We start from the raw sequence: 18,917 nt of genomic DNA, 5'->3' as shown, positions 1-18,917 counted from the left end.
TGTTAACTATATCCTCCTGACTACCAGCAGTTCATTTTTTGTCCTCTCTAGAGGACATTTGTAAACCGCAATATCTCCCACCCCATACACACTACTGAGCTAACTCCCAATGGTCTTTAAAGAGGACATTCAGAGCTTTCCAATGATACCATGTGTGTAGGGGTGGGGCTTTGGGAACTTTCTGTTTCTTTGCAAGGAAAAGGATGTCCATTAAAAATAGGCCGATTTTGGTTAAAGGGAAAGTAAAAGCATAATACTTAAAAGTGGGCAATTATTGTCTTAAAACATCATCTTTATATGTTATTTCAATATCTTCAGAGCACAATTAAACCATTTCTAAATTAATGTAACATTATTTAGATTGGTCAGTGGTCAGACATTGCTAGTGACATCTTCCATTTTGTTAGTATTTTTCTACTCAGAGAGTCAGTATCAGAATCAGAAGGAGAGACACTTTACAGCAAATTATTGATAAATAATCCTATATGTGATGTTTGAGGAAGATGCTGAAGATTCAGAGACCTCTTAGGATTAATTTCAAGCAGGAAACGTAGAATCAGAACAAGCAGAACGTTCCCTACTGATGCATTTGTCACCCCATGTGGAGCATGACTCTGATGTGTGTCTGAACTTTGCAGGACAATATTTCAACCAAAAATGAAAGGAAGATTAAATTAATCCTATAGACATGAACACATGTTGGTTCCAGAGATAATAACCCATATTTCACACATCAGAACTATAAAATTAGTCAACTCTGGTGAAAGTTCTCAGTTGAGGGACGACATGTCGTTCAAGCTTCAACTGCAAGTTCAGTTGCTTAAAACAAAATTGCTTTGACTTGAGATGACCTGCATGAATGATGATGGTCACATACACATCCAGTTTCCACCTCAAACCAATAAAACACTCATTACAAACTCATAAATGCTCAAATTTACTCATTATTAAGCTGATTGCTGTGCTTTTTCATCCAGAGTGATTGATAGCAATTAAGGTACATTTTCAATGTATGGCCTTCCAATGTCCACTGTAATGGACACATCAAATCTTTAAAATAAAAAATAAAAATTCGAAAAAAAACGTTGTCAATCTCATTTTTTGCCTTCAAACAATTGGGGAAGTTAAAAAAAACAAAGATTTTCAAACTTTTTTCCCCCTGGTAGTCAGGAGGATATTACATTGCATTAAATTCAATTGAATGTTATGGTAATGTACAGAGTTGTATTGTGTCGCACTGTACCGTGTTGAATGGTATTGTATTATGTTATGTTGCATTGCACTGCATTGTATAGTGTTGTACTGTATACCTCCAGCTCCAGCTCCCGGTACGGCTCCTGCACCCCCCACCACACCGGCTCCTGCTCCTGGGACAGTCCCTACACCACCTTGAACACCTGTAGTACACACAGACATATGAGAGAGAGGGGGAGAGAGGGGGGGTGGAGAGGGAGAGAGAGAGAGAGAGAGAGAGAGAGAGAGAGAGAGAGAGAGAGAGAGAGAGAGAGAGAGAGAGAGAGAGAGAGAGAGAGAGAGATATGAGGGGAGGGGGTGATAGTTAAAGAAAGACAAATGCTGTTGTCCTGTCCACTTTAGGAGTTTCATACATACTGTGTGTAGTATGTAAACAGCTAAAAAACTTGCCATATTTGGGTGGTTTAGCTCCAGCTCCATAGCCTACATGAAACAAAACAAAAAAAACACATTAGTTACACATGAGAACACAGAACCAAAACAAACAAACATTTTACACTGAAAAGCCTTAAGTACAAAAAAGCATCACTTGGACTCACCTCCATAGCCTGCTTGAGGTACTCCATATCCTCTACCGGGCACTATGGCAAATAAAACACACAACTAGTCATATCTACATGAAATGGCAGGCTTATTATAAGAGGTACACTAACAATTGAAAACACATCATTAATCACAATTGTATGGGTGGTGATAGCTATGAAGCTGCTGTATTATGTGAACACATCTTATGACGTCATTTTTATTTCAAATAACAACATAAAAATGTCACAGTCTATTTGGTGGAAGTGGAAATGGTTTTGTTACTAATTGGGCAAGAGTGTGCAATGACATGGTATGCACATGAGGTACAGTAAATGGTGGAAGGGAAAGGCCACAAAATGCAGTGGGGAGTAAGTGCGAGGGCTTAACACACACCCAGAGCATTTCCCTTGGTGTTTGTGCTCTGAGGTCTGGGACATGTCCACATGTCTCCAGTAGACGGACCGTGTGAACAGCAGTGTTGTGTCACACAAACCATGCGTGCATGTGTGAGTGGGTGAATGTGTGCATGTGTGGGTGGTCAGTCCCCTCACTTCGACACTGTATGTGTGTGTGTGTGCGTGCGTGCGTGCGTGCGTGCGCGCGTGTGCGAGCGAGAGAGAGAGAGAGAGAGAGAGAGAGAGAGAGAGAGAGAAAGAGAGAGAGAGAGAGGGAGAGACAGAGGCAGAGGCAGAGGCAGACAGACAGACAGTAAGTTTGAGTCTATGTTCATGCATGTGCGTGTATGTGCATGAATGTGTGTGTGTGTGTGTGTGTGTGTGTGTGTGTGTGTGTGTGTGTGTGTGTGTGTGTGTGGCCGCGCGTCTCTGTGTGTGCACATGTGTGTGTGTGTGTGCGCATGTACACGAGTCAGCCCATGCATATGTGCGTGTGTGAGCATATGGTCACTCATCCCAGCTCACCTCCATAGCCGGCCCCTGGAACTACCCCAGCCCCTCCGGCTACTGCACCTTGGCCTGCACACAAGGAAACAGGGGAGAGGAATGTCACGTCCCCACACACACACAAACACCATGATGATATTCCCAATGGCCCACCAGCCAACCAGACCTATCGAACACACATCCAGACAGACAGACAAGACGGCCCATTCCCTCTCCTCTGGCAATAATTAAAGGTACAATCCCCTTTGATTGTTGTCCAATAAACAGGCTTTGGTTAACTTAGCATCTTGATTACTGTCCATTACACTGTCTTTGGTTAAATTAGTATCTTGATTAGCGTCCAATGTACTGGCTTTGGTTAAATTACTGTAGCATCTTGATTTGTGGCCCAAAACACTACCTTTGGTTAGATTAGCATCTGCTAAGTAATTACTAACTCCTTGATGCTCCACTAGCTTGTTGTTTGTGTCTCAAGAATGTTCATCCCCAAAGAAAACTTTTCGGATGATGTCATTGTCATGCGTAGCCCTGATGTGGTTAATGAAGCAGCTAATGGGATCCAAAGTGTTTTGGATGGCCGTGTGAGACCAAAAACACACACACTGTTGTGATTGTACACACAGAGGGCCACATTTGCTTTGCTAATGGCGGACAAAATGACTCGTGTCTAGTCGTGTACACATTAGTGGAGTCAATTACGCTCGCCGTATTCGGGGGAACTGAAAGATTGAGGAGAGCAGGGTTTTATCTGATTGACTGCTGAGGCGGAGATATATTCACAATCTTTCAACAGGGTACAGAAACTGCATCTTAAAAGTTCCACACACACACCATGACCGGCCAAAAGTAGTACTTTTAAGACGTTGCTAAAGACACTGATATGACGAATTCAAAGTTCTGTCTGCATGTCTGAGTTGTGCCCTGGCTCTGTACTGTGTCGGAGATAAAGACAACACTTGAACTAATGGACCATTTGACGTCCATTGCATCATTTGCTTGAGAACATTTCGCTGATGACATTTTTAATCAACATGTGGAATAAATGTTTGACCAACATGCGGAATAATTTCAAGCCAGAAAACTGGATCTGGATACACCCTTTGTTATATAAACTGTCATCGCGTGAACGTAAGCCATCACTCTGAACAGATGAAAAATCTGAAGTGAATTGCGGCGCACAGACACACTGTATATGTGGCATATGATTTTTGTGTTTTACCCAAACTGTTTACACAGTCTTGTATTCACAATGTGGACGAATGGAATTTTTTGCCTATCAAAGTTTACATATGAAATGTGTACAGTGATTCTTTTGTTTTAACATTCTCTTTAAATGTGACAGAGGTGAAACATTTGTTGTATCTGACCCAACCAAGGTTTGAATGAGGTGAGGTAGAGAATACCACCCATATGCTACACAATAGATCACATACTAGCTCATTAGCATACTCAATGAAGTATTCTCCACTGTGTTTTGAATAAAAAAGACCTTATAACATTTCACAGTACAGTAAAGCATACCATGTGTATTAAACAAAGAGATCTAAGAATCTAAGCGTTGACAACACAGTATACTTCCCAAATGCTGCACAATAGATGCTACCATTCTAACCCCTTAGTACACTCAACAAATCAATATCATCTACGTATATCATCTATATTGAATAAGGAGAGGACAATACTGTACTTCAGCTTTTACTATTTAGTATATACTTAATTGAATAGAAACAGCCTGTCTAACCTTTGGGAACAGAGTATACCACCTATATTGAATAACATAGGTACGTCCAAGATTCTATATTATCTATATTGAATAAAATAGGACCGTCAAACCTTTGACAATGTATATAAAATCATGTATACAAAATAAAAGGAGGAAATACTAACCATATTTAGCAGCTTTGGCTGCTGCAGCAGCAGCAGCTGGATTATAACCTATAGAGTAAGACATACAGTATAGCTATTTAATTGCTGATATCAATGTACTGTATTTACCGCAAAGAAAAAGAAACAGAAGTAGGAGGTCTTTGTGGACTTGCCCGCACCTCAATATCCCCCAACAGTGCTGGCCACATGAAACGCTACTCAAACAATTTATTACTGACAGAATAATTTATCTCTTTACTATTTATAAAAGTAATAAAAACGCCAAATGGTTGCCAATCCCACTCCCACTCCCAAGCCAAGGCCCTATCCCCAGCCCATTTTCAGCAACAAAAACACACACAGGGCATGAGTTTTCCCATCAGTGGCAAGGCTAGGAGGAGCTAATGGTTTTCTAAAGAGCTGCTGACAGACCTCCAGCCCCGGCTCCCGGCACTCCTCCCAGGCCAGCCACACCACCGGCCCCCGGGACAAGTCCCGCTCCGCCAGCCCCTCCGGCCACACCTATGGTAAAATGCATGTGGACACACACGCATGCATGCACACACGCACGCACGCACACACACACACACACACACACACTCGGTATGGTAAAACACATATGGACAGACACACACACACACACACACACACACACACACACACACACACACACACACACACACACACACACACACACACACACACACACACACACACACACACACACACACACACACACACACACACACACACACAAATGGACACAACTTGGTGTGCTAAAATACATATGGACACACACACGCTGCGTGCGCAAGCACACAAAGACACACACACAAATAAACACATCATGGGTGGAGTAAGGGAGACTCTTGACAGTATGTGAGAGCGCCAAATATAAGAACAAATTGATGTTAAATCCCCTTCGGCTATTGGCTTGGGACTTTGTGGTAAATAAACATATGCCGGGAAATGAGGATGTTTTCTAGCCCAAGACAGCTGTAAGATGGGGACATTTTGCAGTCCAAGGCAGGGCTCTACTTGGGAGGATTTTCTAAATCTCCTAAACTATGGACTTGGGACTGTGTTGGAGAGGCCAACGGTTTTCAATAATAACACAAGTGTTTTCCATAACTTTTCCTTTGACAGTAATAGTTTTCAACTGTAATACAGTAATTGGCATACAATTGGAGGACAAACTGTTTCGATATCGTTAGTATTTCCTCCAATCTTTCACTGACCATGAATAGTTTTCAATTGTACATAATGAATGGCAATAAGGAAATCCATTCACGTTTGCTTGTAGGTCAGAGACATGCTATGCAAGATAGAATGTTGAATTACTTGTTTGTTGTCATTGGCTGGGTACCGTATAACCTACTAAGGTCAAGGCGTTCAAAATTAGACACAAAGATTTCTCACAAACGGTTTGGTTTGCATTGTGAACACTGAGGCGTAGAAAAGAGAATAAACACATGAAAAGTTAGTCCGTCATTTTACAGACAGCATAATGGCACATCTTAGTGAAAGACTTTGCTTTGTGAGTGAAGAGCCTTCTGGTAGTGATTTCGGGAGAGGATTAATGGTCATACCATACTTAGGTGGTTTAGCTCCTGCTCCGGCGCCATAGCCTGAAAAAAACAAAAAAAACAAACATGTGCTGTCTATCATTCATCATAAGACACAGCGAATACACATCCCTCACTCGAACGCATCAAAGAAGCCAAATCCTAATTAGCATAATCGACTATTAACCAAACCGGATCTACCGTTTCCAACTTGCGCTGCTCATAGATTATGTCCTCTTGCGTTAAAATATTTACATCTAAAGACATGTGGTGTCCACTTGCACAGGAGAGAGCAGTTTGGCTGACATTTTGATTTAGTGCACGGAGAGTCGCTTTTGGACCGTGTCCTTCGTGAACCGGAAAAAAGAGCTTTTATACACGCAGGCCATGTAGGCAGGTTACATCCTGACATCATAATGCTCTGCTCACTCACACATGTGCCCCACATTGCTCAGAGTGGACCAATCAGAAATGTGTGTGTGTGTGTGTGTGTGTGTGTGTGTGTGTGTGTGTGTGTGTGTGTGTGTGTGTGTGTGTGTGTGTGTGTGTGTGTGTGTGTGTGTGTGTGTGTGTGTGTGTGTACGTGTGAATAAAGAAAGCTTTGGCTAGAGGTCTACAGGGATATTTAGACTGATTAGAGCTGCTAAAAAACAAAAGTATTTTTCATTTCACTTCTTTCCTCCCTGGCTGTTCTTTCTTCCTCCGTTCAAAATGCTCGTCTCAAGGTGCCCACTGAAACTACCTCCAAGTTCCCCATTCCAAGAATCCGGTACTGCGACGGTACTTTTGGAGATATTTTCAGGCAATTCTTTCTTTCAGGTTATTTCTTTCCTTCATACTGTATATTGGTTATTCTTTGTCTTACTGTAACAAGTTGGTTTTGAGGTGCCCACTGTACGTACCTCATAGTCCACGTGTGCCAGTTACAGCACCTGGCATGGCGTTTGGAGGCTTATTCAGGCCCTTCCTTCTTTCTGTCAGGACTATTCTGTCTTCTTTCGTTCCTCTAAGGGCTATTCTTGAGGTGCCCAGTGAGTGTACACACCTCCGAGTCCTCCGTAGCCCATTCCAGGCACTGCTCTTGCAGCTATTTTCAGGCCCTTCTTACTTTTGAGGGCTATTATTTTTTCACACGTATTTCATTCTTATATTTTTCTAAAGGGTTTGTTAGAGCTGCCCAGTGCATGTGCCTTTGAGTCCTCCATAGCCAGCCCTTCACACTGATCCTGCCACTGCTCTTGGAGCTACTTTCAGGTCATTATTTCTTTCTGAGCTATTCTTTCTTTCTTCATTTCAATTCTAGAGGTAGTAAGTACTGAGGTGCCCAGTCAAGGTACCTCCGAGTCCTCCGTAGCCAGCTCCTAGGACTGCCCTCTGCACTGCCCTTGCAGCTATTTTCTGGCCATTCCTTTTTTCCAGGATATTCTTTATTCTTTCACACATAACACTTTTTTTCTCTAAAAGTGGTAAATCTTGAGTTCTTGAGTTCCTCCAAGTTCTCCATACCCTGTGCCAAGTACTCTTGGAGCCATTTTCAGGCCATTCCCTCTTCCAAGACTATTCTTTCTTTTTCTCATTTCTCTAAAGGTGCCCAGTGAACATACAGTATGTACCTCTGAGTCCTCCATCGCCAACCCCTGGTACCACAAAATTCTTGGATCTACTTTCAGAGCTATTATTTCTTTCCTCATTTCAGAAGCTAATAAGTTACTACTAAGCTACTAAGTCTTGAGGTTCCCAATTAAGGTATGTACCTCCGAGTCCTCCGTAGCCAGCTCCTGGTACCACGCCTGGCACGGCTCTTGGCACGCCGTAGCCACCAGGGACCCCTCCAGCCCCAGCAGCAGCACCTAGCACAGTTACAGTGGCCACTTAGCTACTTATACAGTAATGACGGCAACCATGCATGCTGGGAATGTAGAGGGAAATGCAGCAATGGACAGAAGAGCAGGCTTACAATTCAATTCAATTCAATTCTGTTTATTCGCCAGACACGTGTCGAAAACCCCAAAACGACATAAAACACAAATACGCATAAAAACAAACAGGAAAATCAAAACTATACATGCAAGAAAAGAACAAAGAACAAAATAATACAAAAGTATTTAAGTAGTACATACCGTATTTTGCGGCTTTGGATGCAGCATATGCTGAGAAACAAATGAGGGGACAAAGGAAAGCAAAGTTAGTTCGCCATCTTCAAAAAAATAAGCGCACTTGTAATACACCTCAGTGTACTGGATATTTGTATTGTACCCTCACATATGCTCTCGCATTACACATTCTTTGTTATCTCTTCATGAAAGCACATTTTGGTCAATGACAAAGATAACAAAAATACTGTATACTGGCGCAAAATATAATACTGATCTAAAGTCAGTTTTAACAGGCATGCTAATTAAACAGCCTGTGTGTGGTGGTGGCTTAATTTTAAAATACTGCCCGTGTGTGACGTCTGAACTTTCTGCCTACCCCCAGCTCCAGGAACAGCTCCTGCTCCCGGTACCAGACCTGGCACTGCGCCGGGTACACCATAACCTCCTCCAGGAACACCCCCAGCACCACCTGCCACTCCTACACAGGAGGAAAGCAGAAAAGATTAAGAATAGAATACTTTCTATTTCTGTTTACATATCACGGAAAAGTCAGACTTACGGTAGTACAACATAGACTGTGACGTATGATTGTTTAGGCTGTTTATGCTGATATGTAAAATTCAAAGTCATGGCATATTGAAATAGCATTCCTCACCATATTTAGGGGGCTTCACACCACCTGGATAAGCTGAAAAAGAAAGAGACCAGTTGATTCTTGACTAAAAAGACTTACACCATTCCTGTCCATTTCAAAATACAGGTAAGGATACAGTATAGTATAATGTGTGTGGGTGTCTCTGTGTAGTGCAATGTGCTGGTTGAAAAGTGGAAGGCAGGTCCAAACATATACTAAATGCTGAGTTTGGTGTGAAATGTGAATTCAGAATACAGTAGATGTAGCGTATGCTGTGTACATGTACCTCCTCCAGCCCCTGGTGCTACTCCTGGGATGCCTCCTGTTCCACCCACCACACCAGCTCCACCTGGCACAAGGCCAGCACCACCAGGTACAAGACCAGCACCACCTGACACAAGACACAACAATTGATTATTGGTCAAATCTAACACTGTGCAGTCTGGTTCTCGATTCTGATTGGCTGATAGCCGTAAATCGGACACAAACCCACACCATTCCATTTGAAGATTCTATCCGCGTCTAAGTTAGACCCGGCGCATCTATGTTGGTTATGACAATATGTTGCAGTTGGGGTAGGGAGCCTGCAAGAAGAGCATATCTTTGCACCATCTGTGGTTGGGGTATCAGTGTGATTGAAAGACGTTTCATTCCTGTGGTGTTTATCGGCTCTTGCTGAGTTTTTGTAGCTAAGTGTGTCTGGCCGTGCGACGAACTCACGCACCACACCCACTAGTGGTTGCCGAGGTAACCAATCACTTCCTCAATTTGTCAACTGAACGACACAGGGCAAATGAATTATTTTAGAAATTTGATCAACGATTAAATGTAACTCTTGAGCCTGTGGATTGTGTTCTATTTACGGCACTCCGCTTCACGTCATGCCCCACTCCCCTAAGCCGTACCCACAGCCGTGGGAAGTAGGGGTGCTGCAGCACCCCCTGTAGCAAGAGGTTTTTTAATGTTACTATTTTCTGTTAGTATTTAAATATTTTGATTATTTTATCATGCTGAAATGCCCCAGCACCCCCTGTTAAAACGTACTTCCCACGGCCATGGCACAACCCAAGGCCTCTCGTGGCTTATTGCCTAAGTGTGGTGTAGGATGCACATGTCACAAAGTATGTCAACAGGTGTCAAATGAAAAAAAGATCATGGCAAAGAAAAGAAGACCCTCTTCAGTAATGACCTTAAGAGACAGGATTTCAGCATTACATTGTATAAAGCATATGTTGTACATCTTGCGGAGGGGTATTTACCATAGTATTTAGGAGGCTTCACTCCTCCTGGGTATCCTGGATAGAGGCACCATGTCAAATCATCACATCAACTTCAACCAAACAATTAGCAATGTAACTGTGCAATATGCTTTAGTGTACTGCGTGTGCCTTATACAGTACAAATATGGATCATTTCTGTGTCTTTTTACTTCCTGCTCCTGTTACAGGAATAGTTTATATGTGTGGGCAGAATGAGCACATGGCCTTGCATGCACTGTATGTTTGTGGGTGTAGGATTTTCAAGCAATCTGGTGTAATGCTTTAGCATAACTTCAGAAACATCGTTTCTGTATCTACAGTATTTACATACCTCCTGCTCCAGCTCCAGGTACATATCCAGTTCCGGGTATTCCGCCTGTTCCTCCCACCACTCCGGCTCCACCCGGGACGACACCAGCACCACCTGAGGAGATCACATCATTACACTACCGCTGTGCTGCACAACACTCCTCATCACTCCCCATTCAGCCATGAACAACAACATCATCCTCTTACTCTAAAATGTGTGTGCTGCTGGATACCTTACCATATTTAGCAGCTTTTGAACCAGCTCCATAGCCTAGAAATTAAGTAGATTTAATATGTTACAAATTTAATACAGCGCATTCAATGTGACATTTGTAATATGATGAATAAACTGCATTCATTCACAAATTATTAGACCCCTAATGCACGCTGTTCCGTGATCAGTGATTGTCATGGAAAACGTAACTATCATAGTACTACACTACTATGACATAACACAGGGCCTTTAGTAATGCAATACAACTTGGTCATTGCCATTCTGGCAACAGCAAATTTATGACGCAGTGTATGAAAGAGTTAACCCATTAGTGCTCCTACAGCACTTTACTTTGCTTGACGTTTCACAAAGGGTAAATATCCCTACTGTATCACATTTGCACATGTCAGAGATTAAACAGTGCTGGGCCCTCATCACCTCAGCAACAGAGCCAGGTGGAGCCGACCTCACTCTGCTACAGGATACCATTGATTGAATTGGTGATACAATTACAGAAGTGAGACGTTGACCACTATGTGTGACAAAGAGCTCTCTTCCACCTCCGCTTACAAAAGCAAATGTAACCACTCTGTATAATCTGCTTTCACAGTACATCATCACAATGTTACAAACTGAGAATGAAACGCAGCAGTAAGCTTGTTCTGAGGTAGAGAGCAGATCTTGAGAGCATGAGAGTAAGAGAGTAAGTGCATGACCGTGTGGGCTGCACAGCACTGACCTCCAGCGCCAGGGTAAACACCAGCACCACCCGCTCCTGGCACCACACCGCCCGCACCGGGCACCACGCCGCCTTGGCCGAGGTAGCCACCTGCTCCACCCAGCCCAGCACCACCAGCCCCAGCAGCACCTACAGCAGAGGACGAGACGGGAGCAAGCCAGCGACACGTCAACACCATCATCAACATGTACTGTCAACTACTGATCCAATATGGCTACTGACTGACATAGTCCTGACTGTGATTTTGACATGCAGTTACAGCATATACACAGTAGCCGCGCTTCAGAGATGAGAACCAGAGTGTTACCGTACCGTATTTAGCAGCTTTGGACCCTGCGGCACCCAAGGTGCCAACTCCTGTTATTCAAGGGAGGATAGAAAAATAACAGTACGGTTAGAAGGAATGGTGAAGTTCAAGCCCGAGTTGAGTTTATTTAGACAGCGAGAGGAGCTGTCCAAAGGGCACTATAAGAACAACAAAAAAACGAACACTAGAGGCATATAACTGCAGGAATTAAATTAAATGTAACAACATAAAGCTCCCGCAACCATATGTTCCAGTAATGACAATGATGACACGATGAGAAGTATTAGTAATGACAGCTGCAATTCATACTGTACTCACCAGTTCCTGTAGGGTACCCAGGCTTGGTCCCTGCACCACCACCACCCCCAAATCCTCCATATCCTGATAGACAACAAAGACAGGAATATTAAAATGAAAACAACAAAGGGCACCATCCCAGGTCTTTGAGCTGCTTAAATCTGGTTATTAAAAGTCGAGCAGTGTTAAAACAAAACAAAAAAACAGAAATGCACTGTACCATATGGCAGCTTGCCACCAGCGTAGCCACCAGCACCTGGAGAAATGAAGTGGAGAAAAACGAAGAACTTAATCAAATATAATAATCCTTAATAAAGTCATAAATCAATGGCACAGTGTATTTTATTGACACAAAGTGGCACAGCTTGCCTTCAGTAAGCAAATGTTAAGGAAGCTCTATGAAAGTAATGGGATGTTACTGAAGATACAAAATCTGATACTCTTCAGGATATATGACGAATGACTTTGCATGGCGTTTCTGAGTATGAAGTCAGGATACAACACAAAATGGGAACGATACGATACGATACACCATGATCCCATTTTAGAGCAATAGTTGGATGATCAAAGCAATAAATTAAGTGGTTGTAGCTGTTCAGCTTTCATTCCTGTAAGAGGCTGCCTGCAAGACCCGAGAAGCGTGTGCAATCAAATTGCAATTATCTATGGAACGCCATCACTCTTGCTTAATTGGTTCAAGAGAGCTATAGCACATGCTTTTGGAAATGATTTTTTGGTTGCAGGGCTCCCCCTTCCTTGTAATTACACCTTCGGTTAAATTATTAATGCCATTATTTCCGTGAGTCGGTGCTTAATCCTCTTTTCCATGCTGCAAAGCTAATCAGAGCATAATTCTGATTTACGACACCTATCAAAACCCAGCCTGTTCGGAGTGTCTGTGTGCTTGATTAACCTTAAACTAGGGGCTATTCCAGAACCACAGAGCTGCAATGGATAATTTCAGGCCTGTCAGTTAAAGATCGCTCGTTCACGACCTCCCTACATGCTTAATCTTTCATAGCAGCCATCGCTTAAACATCTGACGTGCCATTATTACATTATCAGTACTTGAATTTATAGTACAGATATTCGAAAATCTGTGGTAATGACTCAACTGCTAATCGACTAATGCGAACGGTGGTTTTAGATAGGCCATCCAGGTTTCTGTCTCTGGTTTGCTAGCCAAGCAGCCCCTTGCAGGAGGAAGAAAGATATGTTTAGCTGAAGAATGAGGACATTGTTTAGTAAGGCCTCTACGTGAGCTATTCTCGAAGAACTATGTCAAAGGGTAAGGCGAGTATGTATTGTTCTAATAGTGAGACCATCAACCAAAATGGCTGAGGTATATATTGGATCGCATTCTGGGAGTACGAAAGAGATCCAACTTCTTGGATGACGAAACTGGCCTCAAAAAGAGAACAATTCATACAGACGATACTGTGCGGATTGAACGCACCATACATGACCTGAGGACGATACCCATAGAACCGCACACGTCCATAACGGGGTGGATATCGGGGTGGAAATCTATACCAGTGCACTTGGTGAACATGAACTGGAATGGATGGGTTATAGTGAATAACACAACAGCCCTTAGTATGACTAAACCGCAAATGGGGTCAAAGTGAAGGGAAAAAAAACATCTTGAGTATAACAAATTACTACTATTGTGCATTACAATTTTTTCTAATGAGTTTGAGTTTCTGGCAATATATTACAACTGTAATAATACAACAACAATTGTCTATCATCAAAACAATAAATTCACATGAAGGCCCTAAATTTACATGGGGCCTAAAACTAACGAACGTATTGAATGGTTTATTTGATTTTGTTTGTATGAGTACTCCACTTTTCAGACGTTTACATGAAATAGAAAGAAAAAAGTGTTTGAGGCAGCCCTTAGTTAAAGTTAAAAAAAAAACCCTTTATTAAAGTCTGGCTACATGCCTATACATTTCGACTTCTGTCTTCATCAGGGTATGACCAACGAACATGTACATGTCACCAATATGTAAAAACTACATGTCATTAGTGAAGCATACCTGGAGCTTTGGGAGACTTCAGCGGATATCCATGAAATACACCAGGTTGCAGCGGGCCGCCAAAACCACGGCCACCTGAAACACAGACAGCCAGACCCACAGTTTTAATTACTTCATCATACAAATGCTAATGATGCTGAAATGACTTATGTGTTTTTTACACGCAAATAAACATGCTGTACTGTACCTGCCCCTGGTCCTACTTGTCCAGCCCCACCTGCAAAATGGAAATTAAATTACCTTTTAATTACCTAAATCAATACGCATCAAATTCATACAACACTTCAACAGCAAAGGTCAGTTCAGTGACAATGTTATTCCAAGCCAAAGCTTTGCTCATGTTGGAATTTATAATGAAGTTTGTTTCAGGGTTTGTCATTAATCTTAATGTCTATATTTTAATGGTATTTTCACAGCTCAAAAACAAGTAACAGGCCAGTCTACAAGAATAAGACTGATCCTTCTGCACTGCACTATGCATAATAATAAGTTGTAATATTTTGCAGCAAATATAGAGACAATTCATCTGTCAACCACATCACGATACAAGTGCCTTGGAGTTTGTTCATAATACATGCATTTTCACAGCTCAAAAACAAGTCACAGATGGTGATGTCTATTCAAATAAACCACTTGATGACTCAAAACAGATATTGGATTTCTTTCTTCATTCTTCTTAAGGTTTAGAATGTTCATGTTGCGCTGCATTATGCCAGGAAAAAATATTTTGAACTCTTCAGCTGTCAAGCACATCATGCCACAAGAGCGTTTGAGTTTTCTCACATTTTCACAGCTCTGAAACAAGTAACAGGTGGCAATAGGTGTTTTGTTGACATAACAAGGGTGTTTACCAACTTTCTTTGCAGAATAGCAGATATTGGATCTCCTTTCCAAACTCTTCATAAGGTCAACAGTGCTCACTCACTCAGCACTGAGGAATGCAAAAGAGCCCACTTTACAGTACACACACTGACCTCTCAGCTGTCAAGCCAATTCTGATACGAGCACTCTTGAGTTTGCTCATAAAAATGTCTTCATCCCCCAGAGGTGTCTACATGGACACCCAATCTAAACATTGTGTTTGGAAGCTGACAAAGCCTGATTGTTGTTCTTTGACAGCATGATAGCGGACTTCGTAACGTTTTTCCGTGTTTTTCCACATGCTGGTAAAATGGCTTGCGATTATTCGGCCAGTGTCAGGGGAAATAGGGGCCGTGCACCACAGTTTTGCCTTTTTCTGGTCCGCACAGGGATGCAGCAGTGTAAGAAAACAATAGGACATGATATCCCTGTCAGGGCCGTTCACCGTCAAACCGCCGCGACAAACCACCATGACAGACTTGAGCAACTGTGACATCCTTGACTTCCTATTGGCAAACACTACCCCACTTAAGGTTTATTTTTTTTCTACGTGCGGTCAGGAAGATGGGCTATAGTTTTTGTATCTTCTGATTTTGTCAACAATCCGGCCCTTAAGTGAGTTTGATATTAATGATAACTGAAAACCACACAAAAGCCCCGAAAGAAGCTTGGCAAAGAAAATAATAATTTAAAAGCATTGCATGGATACATGCTTTGGAAAACACAACATAATACAAACATCGCTAGACTGATGGACAATGAACAATGAAAATATCCTGATGTTGACTCGAACGTGGAGCATTAGGAAGAACAATTACCAGATTTTGGGTTCAGTCCGGTGCCTGTTGCAACCCCAGGAAGCACTCCGTACCCTGTCAAAATTGATACAAACCTTAATGAAAGAAATACACAATTCAAGCATATGTGCAAAGGCAAAAGACACACATAATAAATGAATTGGGGTTGTCTACAATACCTTGTCCTGGTGCAACACCGCCTTGGTAAGGACCCGGCACTCCAACACCTGTTCAAAATGTTCATTTTTATTCATGGTGAAAAGACAGTATTAACTCGCTCTGCTCAAATGTGTACATCCCATGCAAAGCAAGAGTTGGCTAACACCAACACTTACGTACAAGCAGTTATTCTGAATAAGTCAAAGGAATTTGCACAGATGTTTCAAAGGACGCAAGTTAGCATTGCACACGAATGCTCAACAACATAGCCATCAAACCCAACTCTGACCAAATGTGTACATCACATTTAAAGATAGAGTAGGTCAACACTATTACAGTTCTCCGTTATTTGATCAGTGAAAGGAATTCTTGAAAGTGTTTTCAAGCAGATCCTGTTTTCGCTTAATTGTGCATAAATGCTCACATTTGTACAAACCTGGCTACTTTCAAATAGAATAGAATTGATCTGAATACAAGTGAACTGCATAGAGTTGAACAGAATTGACTCGTGTACCTACCCGGTATACTCTTGGGCGCCTTGGCAGGCTTGCCCCCTGCTCCTCCCCCGGGCAGCCCGGTCTGTGGTATGACAGGAACTGGCAGCGACAAAGAGACATCAGTCAGACAGAAACACTATAAATGTGTTCGCAGGTAATAATAAAAGTGGTGAAACGTAGTGGAGAATGACACGTTTCTAAGTATAGTCCTGTGTGTGTGTGTAAGTCTCAGGAGTGCTGGCTTCAAGCGCTTGTGATTGTTTTTGCTGGGTTTTAAGTGAGAGGCTTTGGCAGGTTAGCTATACTGTAATGGTCTTACCTCCTCCTGTTCCCGCTCCCCCGCTACCTGGCCCTGTGGCAGTTCCCCCGGCGCCTGGACCTTAACACATACAAACACACATATGTATAAACACGTATATGCACGCATGCAAGCACACAGGCACACACGCACATACAGTACATACACAGGCGTGTATGCACAAATTGCATTACATCACATCCCTTTTGACAAATGCTTCACACTAAAAAAGGGTAAGATGTGCACTAAAACACGCACATATACTACATACACGCACCCAGAGTGTGTGTGTGTGTGTGTGTGTGTGTGATCGCATGTCAGACAGGAGGTAAGGACATCCGTCACAAGAGATATACAACAGTTCAACCATGGATGCAAAATGGCTTTAAAACGAGCTCAACGATGGAAAGACGATTACGGAACCCTATGAAGTCGGGACTTTAAAAAATCACAGAAACGTCTCTGTTTGTCATGGCGTGACTGTTGGGCCTTTCCAGGTTTCAGAAACAAGGAAATGAGCTGCGGGCCTTGGCCTGTGACATTTTTTGGCAGGAGCAGCTTCAAAGCCTTCGTTTATCTTTCCCTTAACGTGTCTATCGAGCATAGCTCCCCACTCAGCATGGCAGCCATTCTCCAACAATCGTCTGAGGAAATTATGAAGTAATAGGTTGAAACTTTGCACTAAAGTGGTCCTCAGACAACAGATCACCGTGGTCTCACGTTTGAAAAATGTGAGGGTCACAGATGTAATGCTGGCAAAAGTTATTACTTTTTTTCAGCAAATGCTGCACTTGATCCACTTGCTTGTTTGACATGCCATCAAAGCAGAGCACAAGGACGTATTGTAGACACGACGCCAGAGGGGTCGTTTGAAAGCTGAAATCATTTCTTAAGGAGCGAGATCTCATAGGGATAGCCAGCTCCAGCAAAATGACAGAAAATCGCAATGTGTTACTTATTCAAGGTGACCGGGTAATTTTCATAAGTACAGTATACATGACCTCAAGAAAACGCGCTTGTGTACCGTGCCAAAGTCAAAGAGTCACGAAGAACGTTATTGGGACAAGTGATCTTTCAATGATGGAACATAAACTTTACAGTACCTCCCTTTCCTGGTTTCACACCTCCTTTCGCTCCTGAGAGATGAAGAACACATCGATATAGAGTTACCACACACCCTCAGCCAGGAGGATCCTTTTACATGTAAGGAACTGACAGCATGAATGAGTGACTATCCTTTTACATGTGAAGAAACTGACTGCATGAATGAATCGATGAATATCCAATGAAGGTTTGTGCATTCTGTCTTCATCGAGTCATGTGGACAAGCGTCCAAGCAAATTGCACACTGTTACAGTAGAGAACTCCAAAAACTTTATTACAAATTGTGATTGTGAAATCATCATTCTCCTTTAACAAACATGTCTGGATTAATCGTGTAACAGTGTGCAGACACCTTTGGCTCTCCTCAGTTTACTTCTATTTGTTGGATCTGGCACCTGTATTGACATAATGAGTTCCACATTTAAGAAGATTGAAGAAGTTAAGAAAAGCTAATTCTCTAAAGCTTAAAGTGATACTGTCCCATTTTTGGAAAATAGCTTATTTTACACCTTCCCTTGAGTTAAATAATAGGGTTTTACCATTATCCTGTACTTTCCACCGTTTTCTAGTTATAACAGTGCAAATGTTACCTCCAAGCTAACAGTTAACATTGAGTCCTATGAGACCAGTTAGCCGCGAGCTGGTCTCATAGGACTCAATGTTAACTGCTAGCATGGAGGTAAAATTTGCACTGCCATACCCCGAGAATGGTTGAAAGTACAGGATAACGGTAAAAAACCCTATTATTTAACTCAAGGGGAGGTGTAAAATAAGCTTATTTCCAAAAATGGGACAGTATCACTTTAAGAACTTTAAAACTTTAGGGCAGCCATGGCCTAATGGTTAGGGAGTTGGTCTTTGTTGTATCCGAGGGTTGGAGTTTGCATCCCATCCTTACATCACCCCTTACATCAATTTATGGCTGAAATGCCCTTGAGCAAGACAGCTAGTCTCACATTGCTGTAGGGATTGTAACCTATACCCTGTACCAACTACATAACTGTAAATGGCATTGGGTAAAAGTATCAGCTAAGTTTAATGTAATGTAAAAAAAAATCCCTACCTGATTTAGAGTCAACTCCTCTACCAATTATCTAATTCTCCAATACAGATGATTATCTAAATGCTTTAGAACTTGGAAAGTAGGACTTGGAACTTTAAATCTCACCTCCTCCAGGGTTAACTGGAA

At 42.2% G+C, this 18,917-nt stretch overlaps 1 protein-coding gene across 12 annotated transcripts in view; it reads right to left on the bottom strand.

The window, feature by feature from the left end:
- Positions 1 to 18,917, bottom strand: part of elna (elastin a) — an 86,473-nt gene that overhangs the window by 21,575 nt on the left and 45,981 nt on the right. For all 12 annotated transcript variants that reach the window (XM_063205095.1, XM_063205104.1, XM_063205096.1 and 9 more), the window contains 26 exons: positions 17,728 to 17,760; positions 16,646 to 16,705; positions 16,348 to 16,425; positions 15,850 to 15,897; positions 15,692 to 15,745; positions 14,200 to 14,229; positions 14,013 to 14,087; positions 12,188 to 12,223; positions 11,989 to 12,051; positions 11,676 to 11,720; positions 11,364 to 11,492; positions 10,649 to 10,681; positions 10,433 to 10,525; positions 10,102 to 10,137; positions 9,129 to 9,233; positions 8,864 to 8,896; positions 8,585 to 8,686; positions 8,233 to 8,262; positions 7,867 to 7,962; positions 6,137 to 6,175; positions 4,980 to 5,069; positions 4,569 to 4,616; positions 2,700 to 2,753; positions 1,794 to 1,835; positions 1,645 to 1,677; positions 1,311 to 1,397 (listed from right to left, as the gene is read on the bottom strand). In XM_063205095.1, the coding sequence (XP_063061165.1) occupies positions 1,311 to 1,397; positions 1,645 to 1,677; positions 1,794 to 1,835; positions 2,700 to 2,753; positions 4,569 to 4,616; positions 4,980 to 5,069; positions 6,137 to 6,175; positions 7,867 to 7,962; positions 8,233 to 8,262; positions 8,585 to 8,686; positions 8,864 to 8,896; positions 9,129 to 9,233; positions 10,102 to 10,137; positions 10,433 to 10,525; positions 10,649 to 10,681; positions 11,364 to 11,492; positions 11,676 to 11,720; positions 11,989 to 12,051; positions 12,188 to 12,223; positions 14,013 to 14,087; positions 14,200 to 14,229; positions 15,692 to 15,745; positions 15,850 to 15,897; positions 16,348 to 16,425; positions 16,646 to 16,705; positions 17,728 to 17,760 (1,572 nt within the window). The remainder of the gene's footprint in view (positions 1 to 1,310; positions 1,398 to 1,644; positions 1,678 to 1,793; positions 1,836 to 2,699; positions 2,754 to 4,568; positions 4,617 to 4,979; positions 5,070 to 6,136; positions 6,176 to 7,866; positions 7,963 to 8,232; positions 8,263 to 8,584; positions 8,687 to 8,863; positions 8,897 to 9,128; positions 9,234 to 10,101; positions 10,138 to 10,432; positions 10,526 to 10,648; positions 10,682 to 11,363; positions 11,493 to 11,675; positions 11,721 to 11,988; positions 12,052 to 12,187; positions 12,224 to 14,012; positions 14,088 to 14,199; positions 14,230 to 15,691; positions 15,746 to 15,849; positions 15,898 to 16,347; positions 16,426 to 16,645; positions 16,706 to 17,727; positions 17,761 to 18,917) is intronic.

Source organism: Engraulis encrasicolus, chromosome 8, assembly GCF_034702125.1.
Source record: "Engraulis encrasicolus isolate BLACKSEA-1 chromosome 8, IST_EnEncr_1.0, whole genome shotgun sequence".
Classification (NCBI taxonomy): domain Eukaryota; kingdom Metazoa; phylum Chordata; class Actinopteri; order Clupeiformes; family Engraulidae; genus Engraulis; species Engraulis encrasicolus.
This window is presented reverse-complemented; position numbering and strand designations above follow the sequence as displayed.